General features: G+C 40.2%; 2 protein-coding genes across 3 annotated transcripts; both read left to right on the top strand.

The window, feature by feature from the left end:
* Window positions 1-8656: 8656 nt before the first annotated feature.
* LOC133142315 (lysM and putative peptidoglycan-binding domain-containing protein 3-like) lies at window positions 8657-11818 on the top strand. Of its 2 annotated transcripts, none has more exons than XM_061263466.1 (3): window positions 8657-8773; window positions 9761-10036; window positions 10502-11818. In XM_061263466.1, the coding sequence occupies exons 2-3, from the start codon at window positions 9767-9769 to the stop codon at window positions 11051-11053; spliced, it is 822 nt and encodes a 273-aa protein (XP_061119450.1). In that variant the 5' UTR covers window positions 8657-8773; window positions 9761-9766; the 3' UTR covers window positions 11054-11818. The 2 variants fall into 2 exon arrangements, with proteins under 2 accessions (XP_061119450.1, XP_061119451.1); XM_061263467.1 differs by having other exon boundaries at window positions 8674-8784.
* Window positions 11819-12743: 925 nt separating this feature from the next.
* On the top strand, window positions 12744-16676 carry cetn3 (centrin 3). Its single transcript, XM_061263342.1, has 5 exons — window positions 12744-12883; window positions 14778-14913; window positions 15122-15236; window positions 15451-15642; window positions 15983-16676. The coding sequence occupies exons 1-5, from the start codon at window positions 12867-12869 to the stop codon at window positions 16024-16026; spliced, it is 504 nt and encodes a 167-aa protein (XP_061119326.1). The 5' UTR covers window positions 12744-12866; the 3' UTR covers window positions 16027-16676.
* The last annotated feature ends 547 nt before the right edge of the window (window positions 16677-17223 follow it).

Consider the following 17223-nt stretch of genomic DNA (forward strand, 5'->3'; position numbering starts at 1 on the left):
ATAAGTAGGTTTGTGATAATGATATTGCAACTGGCATTTTTTACTACAGGTGTCCAAAATACAGGAGAACAACACACAAGTCTCACTCTGAACAGTGATGCAGATGAATCTGGGTACCTTCACCTTGCATTCTGTAACAGAGCCAAAGTGTGCCCTCCTGAAAATAATTTATTGCCGTCACTTGCTGATTGCACTGGGCAAATGTGCTTTATTGCCGCTTGTATGATGAACATTAATGTGGTTGACACACAGACCCAAGGCTGAGGCCAGGGTAAATTTCCACTGCATGCGATTTTCAGTTGTCCTGCTTTGAAGAGCTCTGCTGCTGGCACCTCTGTGGAGACTCTAAAGGGTTGCATTACAAGGAGTAGCTTTACACAGTTAGGCTGCATTCACATGTAACCACAAAGTCTGTCGGGCCAGAGTAGTTAGTGAATAAATGCCCTTGAAAAGGAGGGATAATACATTCCCTTTGTAAGCATAAATATCGCCCATCACAAAACACATACAATTGTTTTAATATATTTACCCAAAAAAGTTTTGTCATGTTCATTCTCAATATATTGGACAGAAACTTCAAACTTTATAAAAGTTTAAACGTGAAGCTCTCGGTTTTGTCTTGACCAAATTGAAGCTTGTGAGAAAATTGATCTAAAATTAGAAATCAAGTAGCTACTCATTGCAATTTTGCCGAGCTAGCTATCTAGCAATCACGTGTATTGATGTATCACATCCAAGCCGATTAAGAAAAAAAGAAAAGGTGGTGGCATTTTCCAGCTTTTGAGCAGCATTGTAGGAACATTCTTTGAGAGCCAGACTGTCATCATCAACGTCAAACTTGAACGTCAAATTTTCTCCTTGTTGCAGATTTTAATCATTCAATTTCATACTTGTCCACTTGTGGCTTGAGGATCCTGTTGATCCTATTGTCCGAGCAGATGGTTATCACCGAGGATTTAGAGTGGACTGCAGAGTGTTCTTAGATAAGAAAGTGATAAACGGTGCAAACATCTGCAAGCCTGACCTTGGGTGAAATAACAGGCCCGATGCTGGCCACAAACTCACGTATTAAAGGCCACCAACATCTATTATGGGATGATGATGTTATTGATTTCCATTCGAACAAATGCATCATCTCCCACGCTGGGTGGATACTGAGAGCCATTAATCCGATATAGATGAGAACGGAAGTAGGTGGCATGTGAAAAGTACCAGATCATCAGGAAGTGACAGAAGAACCAGCGCTAATGGTGCTAATGCAAAAAAGGCTTCTTTTGTTCACCTTTTCCTTTCTAGTTAAGATGCATTTTTTTCAACAGCAAAGGGTCATGAATTTCAGTGTTTTATTGCTTGGGGAACTATGCAGCCTTCAGAATAAGTGAAGACTCTCCATTATATTCCACATATGTCTTCAGTATCAGTTCATATTTCATACAAATTATTCCTTTCCACTGTAGAGGCAGTGCAGGACATATCAGGGATGAAATAAATCAGCTGCCGAAAGGAAAGCAAAGGACTTCTGCCTTGAGACAAATGTAAAATGATCCGTAACATCAATTCACGGTTATTGCAAACAGCACACGGTAGATGCATGTGTGTAGGCTCGAGGCGATAGGGGAATTGAAAAACAGATTTGGTTTGTCGTTGCTGTCTTCTGTTAGAGAAGCCATGACGTGGCTGTGAAGCGGCACAGTTTCCGTCCAAATCAGGGTACATGTGCAACGATCCATACAGGCCGCCTACAATCCAGTTTTGGAGCCCTGTTTTAATGGATTAGGCCTCAAAAGCCAAAGGATAAGCCAACATAGTACACACGGAGGAACGCTGATGCCACATAAATCATAAGACGTCTTAATGTCGCTATGTAAAGTAAAATCCAAGGAATGGATATCTGAATAAAAAATCTTTAAGCCATTGTTTATTTATTATCCATCCTTTATTTTAGCACACTATAATCTGAATCTAAATCTCAAATGGATGAACTATTTGTACAGGCTAAAATGGAAAACCCAGGCATTTCCCAGCAGGTGAGAATATGATTAAATGGCCTCTTAAACGGCCCAGATCCTTCCTTCCTGCTCTGTGACGATGCCCGAGCTGGCCGGAGCAAGGCCAGCGGACACAGAGGAGGAAGTCAGCCTGTTGGCAGCGTAGCAGGATATGGTGACTCAGACATGCCACTGGCCGCACTCTTACAGTCAGGGGGCTGGTCTGGCCACATTCAAATAAACCTGGCAAGAGTGCCATTGCTGGGCTTTTTTAAAAACGAAATCTTGGAAATTCCCGCTATTCGGACTCCTGAGAGAAGTCCACCTCATCCATCCATGGCCTCCAGTGAATCGTAATAAAATGAGCTAGTGGTCATCCCACCTCAACTCACCACTCAGACGAATTGTGACCTTGATTTCTGAAATTAAACCACAGAGCATACAGTCGAGTCTGAAAAAGCTGTTTGTGTCAGAAAGAAATACACATCCTATAAGAAACATATTGTGTGCTGATGCGAACAGTACAATCTGTTTTGTTCTCTCTCTCTCACAGGTCAAGATGCACCTCACAATGAAATTGGACAAGGGCTAGACTCATGACCATGAGTTTAGAAGAACCTCCATACCGCAAATGCTCGCCACAACGTACTGTAACGTGGCACATTTTCTAAGTTCTGGAAATTTCCACTCCAAGAAATCTTGGACAAGAGCTGGATGTGGACCCGGGCTACGTGAGGGCTCCTGTTTGCGTTATATCTCCTCTATGAGCAACATCAGTGGAAAATCCCCAGAGCGAGGAACGACCCCATTAAAATTCATAGCCACAGCAGATGAGCTTTCCATCGTGCCATCTAACTAGCCACATTTCTCTTTCACCAATTTAACAATCACATCCCCCCTCATTTTATGGGAATGAAGGGCTAAAGATGTCTTTGTTGTCAGGGAAGGGAGCAAATCCCTTTAGGTGACATTACCCAAATTTGTTGGCATTCCCTCGACTTTTCTTGGAGTGCTATGATTATGGTCCCTGCAAAAAAGAAAAAAAAAGAAAAAGATTGTCAGCATATGAAATGTGTGGTATGCCTCAAATAAAGTAAATGTTTATAACTTTAAAAATAACTTTTCAGAGCAAGCTCATAAACTGAAATTTTATGAAATTGAAATGGTTGTGCTCTGATCACACTTAATATGCACACTTACACACAAGACAACTTTTGCAATTAATCCGCACACAGCAGAATAGTTACTTGGTATAGATTCACCTGAAGGTCCAACTCTTCAACACGTAATTAAGCAAAATTTATCCCGGACTAGTGACAGTCCTGGTTCAGAAATATAACTTTCTGTGATTTTAGTGGAGGGAAGCTTTAAGAAGGCATTAGATGTTCTATATGGGAGATTTCCCACCGCATAGCAGCATAACGCAGTCCACAGAAAACCATTTCATCTGACCCAATAGGTTTAGAAGAGAAGATCTGAATCTGAGTTTGACTATGCTTTGAGATTATAATAGGGAGTTGGGGTTGTGCCGTTACTGCTTCAAATCTATGCAAATGAGTGGAGTACGCAGGGATTAGGTGAATTCTTCAAATTAGGCCTTGAATTTCTTTCACAGAAAACATGCTGAAACAGCAAATGTTTAAGACAAATAATACATTTTATATGATATTTGATGTTTGAAAACAAGCAAGAAACCAAATGTTGATATAGACCCATCCCTCTCAGAGAGAGAGAGTCTGTTGTTGATCACAGCAAAAAGGAAGTGACCACAATGGCCATCATTCCTAGTTCCTGCCCCTGTCTCAAGGGTCCCAGGGATTTTCTTCCATGAAAAGCCTCATGTCGTCCTTTAACATGAGAATTAAACCACAGAAAATGCAAGATGATCTGTGAAGGAATTACATCCCTTTTTATACACAGTCCCCCCCCCTATTTTAGGGGACCAAAAGTAACTGGACAGTTGCCTTCTCAGCTGTTCATCATTTGTCACATGTTCAATCCCTTACTTAGTGCAGGGACAAGAAAGCTTTCAGTATCTAGTCTTGATTCTAGGTTTTTGATTGCCTTTGGGGTCTGTTATTGCCGTTTGTCAACATGAGGACCAGAGTTGTGCTAATGAAAGTCAAGGAAGCCATTATGAGTATAATAAATAAGAAAACAAAACAATCAGAAACATAGGCCAAACAATAGCCTTACAGTACTTGTTTAACATAATGAAGAAGAAAGAGATCACTGGTGATCACGTTTCCTTCCATCTTCCAATTAGTTTGGAGGCATTTGGTCGAACTTCAGCTTCTGTACACTGCTGCTGCCATCAGAAGTTACATTATCAATGAAGGCAAGTGAGTCAGAACCTATGGCAGCCTTACATGCCCGAACTATGACATCCCAATTGCCATATTTCATACATGAGGGGGGTGCTTTGGTTCTTTGGTTCCATGTGACCTTTTTCCAGAACTCTGCTGGTTCTTTTCGGTACTACTTAGCTGGCCATCATGTTTTTACAGCTAACTGATGTTTTGCATCTTGGAGTGTAGCCTTGTATATTTATTTTTTAAGTCTTCTGCAGAGAGTAGTCACTGACACATCCATGTCTGCCTCCTGAAGAGTGTTTCTGATCTGTCAGACAGGTGTTTGAGGGTTTTTCTTAATTATGGCAATAATTCTTTGGTCATCAACTGTGGAACGCACCAGCACTTTCCTCCTTCTAAATGATGTTCCAACCAGATTATTTTGGTAAGCCTATTGTTTTGCCTATATGTTTGACTTTCCTCTTATTTCTCAGCCTTATAGTGGCTTCCTTGACTTTGTTGACTGAGTGGCCATTGGCACCACTCTGTTCCCCATGTTGAAAAAATGCCAATAACAGACTCCAAAGGCAGTCAAAAGCCTAGAATCAAGACTAGATACTAGTCTAATGGTCTCATTAATAGAATGTTTAGATGATATGTACAAAGGGATGTTCCTACATGGATCACATGGATATCCTTAAACAAGTGTGCACTTTAACCTCATAGTCATTGTTTAATTTCACATCCATTGTGCTGCTTTTACCACTGTTCAAATACTTGAGACTGCACTGCATATAGTATATCTCATTAGTTCATAAAGCTTGCTGCATTCAACCAAATACTTTGGATCTGAGCTAATTTTCACATTATCCAGCAAAGTTTAGACTATTCACCAGACATTCACCAGGAACTTTTTAATGGATGTTGAGGTTGGCTGAGCATTTCAAATGAGCACCAGCGATAACAGTAAAATCACATTGTATGTTTGGGGATCAATAGTTATTAATAATGTAATATAACATTATTACATATATTATGGGTATTACCAACTGGTGAGCTGAAAATTAGCAGGGCACATCATTTTATTGCTGATAATCGTGAAAGCTAATGCAACAGTTAACAGAATGGTGTATTTTTTCATTAAGTGTAGCATACTTAAACGATTAAAAAGCATTTTCTAGACAGGATATGAAGAAGCTGCGTGTTACTTGCCAATGATAAGTCAGATCATTGGCACACTTGTAAATCAAGGTACATGGTATATTTACATGAGTTTCTAGAGCTCTATTTAGCCTGCTCAGAGGATGTAGAATGTGTCACGGTTAAGTGCTTAATTTTGAATTTTGAATTTTGAGCCTTCTCCAATGCTGGATGTCTCAAAGACGGTCAACACTGCCATCTTCTGTACAGTCTCAGTACAGCCATATGTTTTGGTCATTGGTTATTAAATGAATTAAAATTGTCTGGTGCTTTGTTAACCCATATTTGACTGAAGACTAAAAGATAGTATGTTAAGAAAATGACCACAGAGGTCATTCTGGTTGGTGTAGAAACCCTAACTAATCACTTAAAAGTAGTATGTTAAGGAAAACCCACAACGTAGCCTAATACATTGGCTGATATGAAAAGATTTAACAGAATTTGAAAAATTAAAGTGTACCCAAAGAACATGGGTTAATAAGTAAAATATGACTGGAAAATCTTGTCAAAGTGTTGCTACTAAACCTGCTTAGAAGGATTCTATGGAGTGTGTATGTATTCTCCTGTTCACCAGCCTACATATTGTATGTGCACACACAAACGTGCCTGGCGCTAAGTTCCACTCAGCCTAGAGCTTTTCTGGACACTGCCTACCATATAACCGCAAATAAAGCATAATTCCCAGAACTATTACACAATAGAGTGACTAATACATCTGTCAGATTGCCTTGTTTACTTTCAGATGTCTAAACAAACTGGCTTTTACCCCAGCTACAGATTGTTTCACTTTAGATATTTTAATCCACCCACATTGTACCCTTTAATTTAATGTCATGCAGGTCAGTACCATGTCATGTGACTTGAATCAGTGGGTTAGCCTTTGACATCACACTGCATTGGCACATCATCCTTAAAGACTCCCAGGGGAATGTCAATAAAAGTGCGTGGTTTGATGCTGCTAGCCAGATAAAAGATTGTGACGAGGGATGAGGACACAAGCTAACCTTTTTATGGGGCAGAAAGCACACATTCTGATCCCCCTGAAAAGGCATGCTTATTCATTCCATCATCCGACCGTGACAAAACAAGTTACGCTAGTACTACCAAGCAACTCTCCCATGGGATGGAGTTTAGAAATCAGTTACGGGAAGAAAGTAAAAAATAAAATAAAATATCATCATTTGTATATTCCAAAGATGCACCAAGTTGTGTGTGAGACAACATATTTAATTTAATTTATACAATGAATTGAGACTGATTGATTATTTGTATAAGAGTCTGATTTGCAGCACTGGTGCTTCACTGTCTGCTAACCCAGGCCCACATGCCAGCGATTTACAGCATGTGTCCACCCCCGCTAGAGTCCCCATCGATTCAGACACAAAATTAATCTCCTTCAAAAAGTGCACTTTCCCTTTGTCCCGGTTGTTTTCAGTTGCATTGTCCATCGCGTTTTCTTTGGCTATGACATGCGTGACGTAGGAGTCTGTGTGAGGGACTGCCCCGGGCAGACTCAGAGAGATCTCATGCACCAAAAAGGTCAGGACCCCACGAGAACACTGGACTGCCATCACAGCTTTCAAGCCATCAGACAGGAGGACACACACAATAGCTCTCATGCCAGCCAGGGATATGCACTGCAGGTTTGAACATGTTAGCTTGGTGCAACATGCATTCCCTTTTCGTCTCTCACATCAAAGCGTAGATAAGATAAATTCTCAGTGCAGGCATGTGAACAGAAGAGCAAACGGACACGGAGAGCTGACAATAGTAGAGAGAAGAAGGAAAGTCCATCGTATTTTAAGCCACGCAGTGCCACATCTCGTGTGGCCGGCAGTCGAGCAGCACACACACAACGGAGGTCATCTGCAGCTCAGGTCAGAAAGCAGCTGTAGTCTGTGAAACTCAGCCAAGTGGCAGGCAGTCTGCTTTGTTCTTCATCAAAGCCACCATCATCTTTACTCCTCCATTACATGTCAGAGCTGTTCTTCTAGCACACAGGCCAATGTCATTCTCATTGGAACTTATGACCAGTTGTTTTTTCAACACAGAGACCAGTGAATCTCCCTCAGGTTCAGTTTGTACGGCAGGCATCTGTGAGAAAATCGATGCCTGTGACCTCCTGGTGTACAGCTTGTTCTAAGGGATGTGCTATGCAGCTTAATTTGTCTGTGACCTGGCAACTGTTTAAAGTCCCACTAAGTTGATTAGTATGTTCTTACTGGGGAGCAGTGGGCAGAGATGTGAAACTGAACATCGGCGAAGTGAAATAATAAGGAAAGAAGTTGATAAAGAAAAAAAACGATGATTGACTTTACATTTCTGGGGGTTGATTTTAGAGAGAGTAGATCAGTAATGATTCTGCCATGGTATCGGGAATAACAAATATCCAGGCTAGAGGCAGGAAGAGGGATAATGTACAGGGGCCACCTGATTATCCACTGGTGGTTCCTGCTTCTGACCACATTATCTCACAGATCATAGTGCCATCCTGGCTCTACTTTACCACATTTTAACAGCAAACCATTGTGGTCTATCAATTATTATTATCACTGTCTGTGCTGTGGTGCATGTATTATATTTTTCATGGATTCATTCACTTCAGTCTGATTTTTAGAGGATGGAAGCAGGCAGAGTTTCCTCTACTCAGTACTTCATATTCATTCAGCAGACGATCTTACCTACAGTGACGTGCACAGAAAACCACTTTAACCACACAGGAAGGGCAGCATGTTTATCGAGGTTATTATACTGGTGCAGCAGGTGAACCTATCCTGTGTCCCTATGAACTATGGTACCAAAGAAAAACAGAGATGACTTCCTACATCCAAGCCTAAGGAACTGTCTATCCCTCACCAACAAATACATTTGAATGTATGTGTATTCAACTGCATGGAATATTCACCAACCAGTCAGAAACAAATATTCACCAACCTGTCAGCAAACTAGTATGCAACTTGTATGCTCAATAGTAGCGTCGATCCGATTGTAATTTTTAAATCAAGAGTCTGGCACTAATATTAAGCCCCGTTACCACAATTTATGACTTCTCCACAAAAAGTTAACATATTCCAGAAAAGCATTCCATCCAGATTCCACCCATTCTTGCTTCAATGTATCTACGATTCTGATTGGTCTCTCGTACCGCTGTCTGTCCCGAAAAATGTGCGTCATTACGTCAAGACAGTTGCAGACGTGGCGTAGCTAAACAAGCCTGGCTGTGCAGGGAGCGAAGAAGGGAGACGGAGGGAGACGAATAATGAAACTAAAGGGAGACGAAGATTGATACTAAAGGTAATTTACAGGTACGAATGTATGTTTTAAAGCTCACAAACACCTTCAGAATACAGTCTTTGTTAATTTAGGGTCATTTTCTGTTCGGATTCGCAGTTTAGAACATAGCGATCTAGCTAGATAAATTGTTAGCCAACATAATGTTACTTCACTTTCACAATACAAGTGTATTACTTGCTTGCTAACGTTAGCTAGCGTTATTTTAGTTAAGTACAACTGAATTGTTGAAAATTATAAAGTGATGCCATCTAGCTAACTACTATGCCACGTTGATATATTGATCGCTAACGGTCACTATTGATTTGACCAACACATCTAGTAGAAAAGGCGTATTGTAGCTAGCTTAGATAGCTAGCTAACCATGGTGATACTGGCATTTGACGTAACGTAAATCAAGTACCGTTAAGGCTAGTCCAGCGGTTCCCAACCCCGATCTTGGAGTGTATACTGGTTCTCGTTGATACCGCAATTGCTATCCCAGAATTTTAACAAGATGTTTAGCTAACTTTTCTTAATGAGGTGATTGTCATGTCTAGAGGGATTAATTACTTTCTTAAGCAAAATTGTCAGAAATAGTATTCCATGAAGTCTGATGTTCATATTGTAAACATTATTTAACTGATCAAATTTGCTGGAGTGAATCGAAGAGTTACAGTAAGTGAATCCATTGGTTCCTAATTGGTGAAAGTGTGGACACGTGGCCGTGTTTGGTAGATAATGAAGAATTCAAAGACAACGCAAATGATAATGAGACATGCAGTGTGTACAGTCCAGTAACTACCATTGAGGACATGACAGTGAAAATACTCTGGGGTTTTTTTTATGTGTGTGTGCATGTGAAGTCATGATTTTTTATTTTAAATTAGTATTTTTGTTACATATTTTTAATCTAGCAAATCTTTAAATTTTCTTGCAGAGTAAGCCAGATGAATGCATTCATTAGAATTGCCCATTATAAATAACTATCCTAATCTTTTTTCTGGAAAGTGGAAGATGACAGGAAGAAACCAGCACCGTGGTTTCCAGCCTGCAACAACGGCACAGCCTGGAAAAAGCGGACACACGTACGTGTTTGGAAACAACACGATCTCAGAAAACGAATGCTCTGAAGAGGATGGAGAATGCTCTGAGCTGCGGTCGAGAGGAAGAGACAGGCCGAGGAGAAGTGCCTCTAGAGACAGACTGGATGACATTGTTTACCTGGTCAGGGACATAAAAGAGGGGGACACTTTAAACGCCATTTCTCTCCAGTACTTCTGCTCGGTAGGTCCAGCACTTTCATTAATTCAACACAACATTTTTATTGATGTTTCGCATCATACTGGTCATCTGTGGTTTGTGATTTCTGAACCGTGGGAAAAGCATAAGCACTTGTTGCCAGTCTGAATAAACATGGACACTCAGCCCTTCCCTTGTCTGCCTTGTGTAGAGCTGACCCTGAGCCTGTTCCTTTCTACATCACATGTTTATTGTATATTTACTGTCCACATCAGTACGCCCCCTATTTATTTTATTTTGGTTGAACAAATCCATAATAAAAGGGCAACTTCTTTGGGAACACTGCAATGTACTGAAAACCATTGTAGTTTCCCTTTTTACCCCACAACATGTACAACGAGTGGCTATAAGTCTGTTGACGGAAAAGTAAATATGAAACCCCAAATTCATTATTGCAGTGTTGCTTATAGTGGTTTGTGATTTAAGCAAAGTGCCTTTGTGTGTACGCAGGTAGCAGACATAAAGAGAGCGAACAACCTCTTGACTGAGCAGGACTTCTTTGCACTGAGGACCATTAAGATCCCGGTGAAGAAGTTCAGCGTCCTGACGGAGACCCACGGCCCCGCAGCCCTAACGCCAGCCTCGCCTCAGGGTGCCCGCCGGCTCTCAGAGACGCTGCCGTCGTCTGAAGCGCCCGCACACTCCTCTTCCTCCTCCTCCTCCTCCATAGACAGCGTGGGCAGCTTCCTGCAGGAGAAAGACAAGGACATCGAGCAGCTGGTGAAGTCCACAGACCCCTCCAGGGGCAGCTTAAACGAGGTGGTGTCCTCGCTGCATCCCCAGCGGCAGGCTGGGGACCACGAGCGGCGACCCGCGGGCCGGAAAGACCCTTATTACGGGGCGGACTGGGGCATGAGGTGGTGGACAGCGGTGGCCATCATGCTGGTGGTGGGCATCGTCACTCCGGTGTTCTACCTGCTGTACTATGAGGTGCTGATGAAAGCTGACGTGAGCCACCACTCCACCTCGCACCCCTCACCCCTCACCCAGCTTGGTCACTAAGGCACAGTAGTGCGCTAGGACTTTTGACGGGGTGGGGTTCAGAGACTTTCCAGGAGCACCAGCAAACAAGACTTCAAGTGCAATTGTGATAGCCATGTGCAGTCGCACAAACCTTTTGACCATGGTTTTAGAGGGCAGAAATGAAAGACATTACATATTTTGTGCAAAAATCATGGGACATTCCCTTGGCCTGTAATTTTATTTTATTTCCCTGATCTAAACTTAATCGCCACAGTGGGAGGTGTACCTGTGTTTTAGATTTTCTTTTTCTTAATTTGAGGTCACTACAATGTGATCAGGAAGATATCTTTATTCTGTAATTTATTCATGTGAAAACTTCTACATCTACTTATACCTATACTTACAGTATTAGTAATGATGTTAAATAGAGTACACTCCTGTCTACTCTGAAAGCCACATTTTAATTTATTTGCATTCCATTGCTGCACTGAGCTCAGCTGGACAGTAACAGGGCTAGATCCTTGTGGTTCATGCACCAATTTTTATTCTCCATTTAGTGGACTGTTATGAATGAGAAATGCATAATTCACAATGCTATGTCAAGGTTGTGGCACATTTCATTTGAGTTAAATGGAAATTTAATGTGAGTTAAATGGAAATTTAATGTGAGTTAAATGGCTCTTTCTCATGACTGAAATGTCCTGTGCACTTACTATTGTACTGTATGTGCCTTCTCCCTATGGACACAGGTAACACGTTCAGTTAGGAACAAAATAAATAAAATATATTTTGAATGAACTGCGATTCAGAGTCAGAGATTATTTGATATTTGAATAAATATAATTTGTATAAATAGATAAAAGTGTTTGCTAAATGCATTAATGTACATAAATGTTGGTACATTTACTCCAGGTTTTTTTTTTTTTTTTTTTTTCAAGGCGCAGGGATTTTTGCCTTTCTTACACATCCTTCCAGTCCTCCAGCACCAACAATAACAAAATCTATCTGAACCAAACACTTTCTGTTACAAAAGTTGGATTTGACCATAACTTGACTAGGGCAGTGTGTAATTGAAGGCACCTTGTGTTCACCATAACAGGTTCAGCAGAAACTACATGAAAGTGATGTTATTGTTGGCCAGATTGAGTGTGACCCATATCAGCTCATCGGTAAATGTAGCCCGCGTAGAACACCTGCTGCTCCTCCCCCCAGTTGTCTGATAGCAACTTGTGACACTTTTATCCAACCTCCCCATTCCAGGGACTCTTGACCAAAATGCATTTGATGTTTTACAAGTTACAATGGCAGCCATTTTGCATCAGAATACTCACCACACATCAGCTAAGAGGAAGAGAAGTTTATTTTAGACTGGATGAGTAGGTGGCAGGGTTGAAAGAACCAGGTTGGAATTGTACTGTGGACTCCCCTATAATCATATAATGTATTTATTTATTTCGTATTTTATATGAGTATACAATATACAGGAAACTTTTCAGTACATGACTATTACCATAGGCACTTCATCACATATAGCTTAATATTATTTTTATTGAAAACATTTTTAATGACTGCAAATGCAGTGCCAACATTTTTTTAACCGTTTCCATAGCTTGGTTACACAGTATTTTACCGCAGTGTCTTCTGGGAAAACGGGTGCTCAACCAAACGCTCTTCAGTCGACGAATCACAAGCGCGTCCATCCTTTGGTAACCAATCACAGTTGGATTGATAGGACTGATTTAACGGATTTTGTTTTGGACTTGGGCTGCATTAGTGATAGAGCTGGGGTTATTCATCTGAAAATAATAGTGTTTTATTAGTTTACAGTCGAACAACATATTCGCTAAGAGCGATGAGCTTGTCATTAAGGTGTGTACAATTAGTTTAATAATTCATTGCTACTTAAAAAGTTAATGAAGTCTGACCATGTGTTTATCTATTGTTAGCAGCTAGCTAACATCAGATGGCAGAATGTGACAGCTGTTGCTAAGAGAGCGTAGTAAGCTACTAGCTAGTTAAGTTAAGCAGCTAACAGTACGTTAAGCAGACAAGCTTGCAAGCAATAGCTCTAGCCAGCTATATTTTATCGTCCCTTAACTGTAACTAGTTATGAGGTTAGCGTTTTGTGGTGGTTGCTTTTGCATGCGTGTTGTCTAACTTAGAACTAACTTAGGATCAAAGTTGCTAACGTTAATTTAGCTGGATTTTCTCAACCTAATATTAGCTAACTAGCTAATTAGGTAAGGTTACCAAAGTTCGTTTAATATAGCTAGCTAATGTTAATGTTTTTCTCTAATAATCGGTAGCTAGCTAGCGACCTTACTAACCAGGGTTAGTCGTAGGAGGTTACTAACTAGGGTTAGTCGTAGCTATTAGTAAGTTAACTGTTAGGGCATAGCTGTTTTAGTTGTGTGTGAAAAGTGTTAGCTAGTGCTATCTTGGTTTTATACTGAGCGCAACTCATCGTTTTATAGCTTTACCGGATAACTTAGTAAATGAAATCGCTATGTATTTGACGTTATCTGTAGGATGTGGAATTGGCATATGTAATAGTCGTATTATGGGTTCTATTTGTTATCAAAAGAGAATAAAGATAATCCAAAAATAAATAAACCCCCTATGAGAAAATAACACAGTAGTAGCCTAACGGTATAGTAATGATTGAAGAGAGATAAAGGGGGCCAGTTTAGTTGAATTCTGCAGTTTTGCACATCATTTTTCTCTGTTATGATGCAATGTTATTTTCTATTTTATGAGTGACATTTGTCAATCAATCTATTCTCTGTGTCTATTGAGCAAATGATTGTGATGTATAAAATGTGTTATGTTTCTGCTTTTCAATCCATTATCTTAACTCACTACATTATTACATTATTGGCATTTGGCAGACGCTCTTATCCAGAGCGACGTGCAGTTGATTAGACTAAGCAGGAGACAATCCTCCCCTGGAGCAATGCAGGGTTAAGGGCCTATTGTGGCAACCACCGATGTTATTGTGGATTAGAGCCACCGACCTTGCGTGTCCCAGTCATTTACCTTAACCACTATGCTACAGGCCGCCCACTATTCAGCTAGATAATTTACAAAGCAAGCAATTTGTATTATGTACACACCCAAATGTCTATGGCATTGCTTTTTTGTGGTTAAAAGGAGCAAGCATGACTAACTGCATTGGAGTGTGTATAGATGGAGTTGTGATGATGGCAGACAGACAGGTTACACACCCGGCCCACTTTTAACATGGATAGTGACAAAAGTGTAGCTTAAGTGGAGAGGATACAATGGTGATGGTGAGGGGGAGAGATTGAGGAGTAAAATAAAGAATGAATTTAGAAGATTAACAGGGGACTCAAGGAGGCAGAGGTTTATATTTAGGCACGCCATTCGATAATTATGCAAAAAGATAACATCATGTCACATCTTGGAACTATAGTAATTAGATCCTAAAATATGCATCGACCAATAACTTTTTTTTACTTCAATCAGTTTGGAACACACATTGAAAGCTCCATGATGATGTGAAAAGAGAAAAAATATGTGTAATTTACTTTAGCTAGCTTTCTGGTGTTAGCTAGCTAGCTACGTATTTATTAACCTTTATTCATACAGGGTAAGTTGACTGAGCATTAACAGGGTGCTGCTGACTCTTTTGCAGCAGCACCCTGTTAATCCCCCCCAAGCAGCCTAACCTGCATGTCTGTTTACTTACTTGCACGGCTGTTATTTGGCAATGGTAATGTCAATCACAAACGTATCTTTCCAGGACTGAACTTGCTGCGGATAGAACTAAAAGGAAAAAGAGAAGGGAGTTGACCGAAGAACAGAAACAAGAAATAAAAGAGGCATTTGAACTCTTCGACACTGACAAAGACCGAGAAATAGATTATCATGAATTAAAGGTAAATTCACGGATGTGCTGTTAGCCAGTGTGCAAAGGTGCTCATTTTTTGATAATTACATTTGAAAGTAATTATTTGTAAGTCAAATACAAGATGTATTTGAGATATTAGAGTATATTGTCTCTATAATGTGAGTGTAGTCTTCTTTATGTTGTTTTTACAGTACAGAAATTGTAATGTCACAAATGGTACCATTTTTATTTTAAAGGTTGCAATGAGAGCTCTAGGATTTGACGTAAAGAAAGTGGATGTGTTGAAGATACTGAAGGATTACGATAGGGAAGGAACTGGAAAAATAACCTTTGAAGACTTCACTGAAGTGGGTGAGCCAAAGCTTTGACTGTCATAGTAAATGTCACCAAATGTAACAAAACTGCTACAAGTAAAAGAATGCACCTTGGTGTAAAAGTAGCACCTTGGTGTAAAAAAAAAAAAGCATGTGTATGCATGATGTTAGCCATCAGATTATTTATATTGAAGGAAAAAAAACAAAAACAATTTTGAATCCTCTTTTTGGCCAACACTTGCATTTTCCAGTCACGGACCGTATTTTGGACCGAGATCCCCGGGAGGAGATTCTGAAGGCGTTTAAGCTGTTCGATGATGACGAGTCGGGAAAGATCAGTCTGAGGAACCTGCGGCGGGTGGCCAGGGAGCTGGGGGAGAACATGAGCGACGAGGAGCTGCGCGCCATGATCGACGAGTTCGACACTGACGGGGACGGGGAGAGTGAGTGCACCGTGGCTTCATAACTAACCTCGCTCTTATGCCTGACAACATGGATATGTACATTTTACAGCTGTAGCTCATGACAAATGTCGGAGAAAGTTAGTGGACTATGGCTACATATCTCACCTATTTTTACAGCTGGATACCCCAATTTTGGCTCACTCTGACAACAGTGAAATATTGTCTCCATGGATATGTACATTTTACGGCTGTAGCTCATGACAGGTGTGTTATATGCATACAGAAACTTAAAATGTAATTACCCTTGTGATGCATTTGGAGCCACTGTACAAGGTCAATATGTTAAATATGTATTGTTTGCATGAACCGTTTCTTTCAGTAAGCCAAGACGAGTTTATCTCCATAATGACTGGGGAGTTCTAAGAAGGGAAGTGTGGATGAAGACAGTGCTGGTGAAAAGTGGACGAATGTGTGCTGGTTGATCGATTGACCTGACAGGATGTCTGTACACTTGGTGAAAGCCAGGTTTCCCTGCTTTTCACAAGTTTTCTTCATTGGTGACAGTTTTAGGCTTTTATCAATACAAAACCGTGACCAAAATGTACATTGGTGCCCTTAGTGTTTTTTGTTTTGTTTTTTTTCCTTGCAAATATTGTGTTGCACTCAGAACAGTTTCACATGATTGACATGTACTGTATGGCCCTGGCTTTCAAGTGAAAGTGAAATAGTTTCCTTATACTACACTCTTTGTATACCTTATTTATACTTTGGTATTTTGGCTTTATGTGTGTTATTTTGTGGGAAAGAGTGTATTTAATTTCAATTTAAATGATATACATAGATTGATATCATTTAGATATTTAGAACCCCTTAAATTATTGCAGACCTGCTATGCAAAATCTTGATTTGATTACATCTTGTGATTTGCCATGATTAGTAATCAATTTTCTTCAGTTTCATGATGTTCATATCTTTTCTTTTTTTCTGGAAGTGTGAATATTTTATTTCAAACATTTTTGTATTTTTGCTAGGTGGTTTGATTTATGTATAGTAAATAAATCCATTACTCTGAATATCATCCTCACAGCTGAGTTTTATTTTACAAATCGCATTCAAATTGAACATTGAACAGAAGCAGTATTGATGACATGTATTCTGCCGCTAAGTAAAATGCGGCTCCTCCACAATACCAGGTGTTTCATCCACAGTACTGCCTAGACGGTCTAGCTCAGGTGTCTCGTGTAGCATGAAACCACCAATGGACCTGTGGTAAGCTAGGAGCTGGATTTTTCCAATAACTTCTAATAGCATTATGCACCACTTGACTACTTGCTAGGGTAACCTTTAATAGGGATTCCCTTCTACATCAAAACACATCAAAACATTTAATTGTCTGCCTTTAGCCCATAGGAATAGCCTTAATTACATTAACAGAAAATTGGTACGTATTAATTAATTGTGCAAAAGAAAGTACATTATCAGACATATGAAACCTTTGAGATAAGTATCTGTTTTACCGTTAGTGAGTGACTGATTAACTGCTGAGTGTGGGTATAGGCCGTATCACTTAGCTAGTTACGTTGTTAGCTTATTTCAGTTGTGTTGCCGCTATTATAGTCA

Source organism: Conger conger, chromosome 12 (assembly GCF_963514075.1).
Source record: "Conger conger chromosome 12, fConCon1.1, whole genome shotgun sequence".
Classification (NCBI taxonomy): domain Eukaryota; kingdom Metazoa; phylum Chordata; class Actinopteri; order Anguilliformes; family Congridae; genus Conger; species Conger conger.

What these genes read in the sequence shown, in the direction of transcription:
- LOC133142315 (XM_061263466.1), top strand. Translation starts at nt 9,767, where the DNA reads ATGACAGGAAGAAACCAGCACCGTGGTTTCCAGCCTGCAACAACGGCA. An exon ending in CTCTCCAGTACTTCTGCTCG is followed by an intron (nt 10,037 to 10,501) that starts GTAGGTCCAGCA and finishes GTGTGTACGCAG; the next exon opens with GTAGCAGACATAAAGAGAGC.
- cetn3 (XM_061263342.1), top strand. An exon ending in TGAAGACTTCACTGAAGTGG is followed by an intron (nt 15,237 to 15,450) that starts GTGAGCCAAAGC and finishes TGCATTTTCCAG; the next exon opens with TCACGGACCGTATTTTGGAC. An exon ending in CACTGACGGGGACGGGGAGA is followed by an intron (nt 15,643 to 15,982) that starts GTGAGTGCACCG and finishes CGTTTCTTTCAG; the next exon opens with TAAGCCAAGACGAGTTTATC.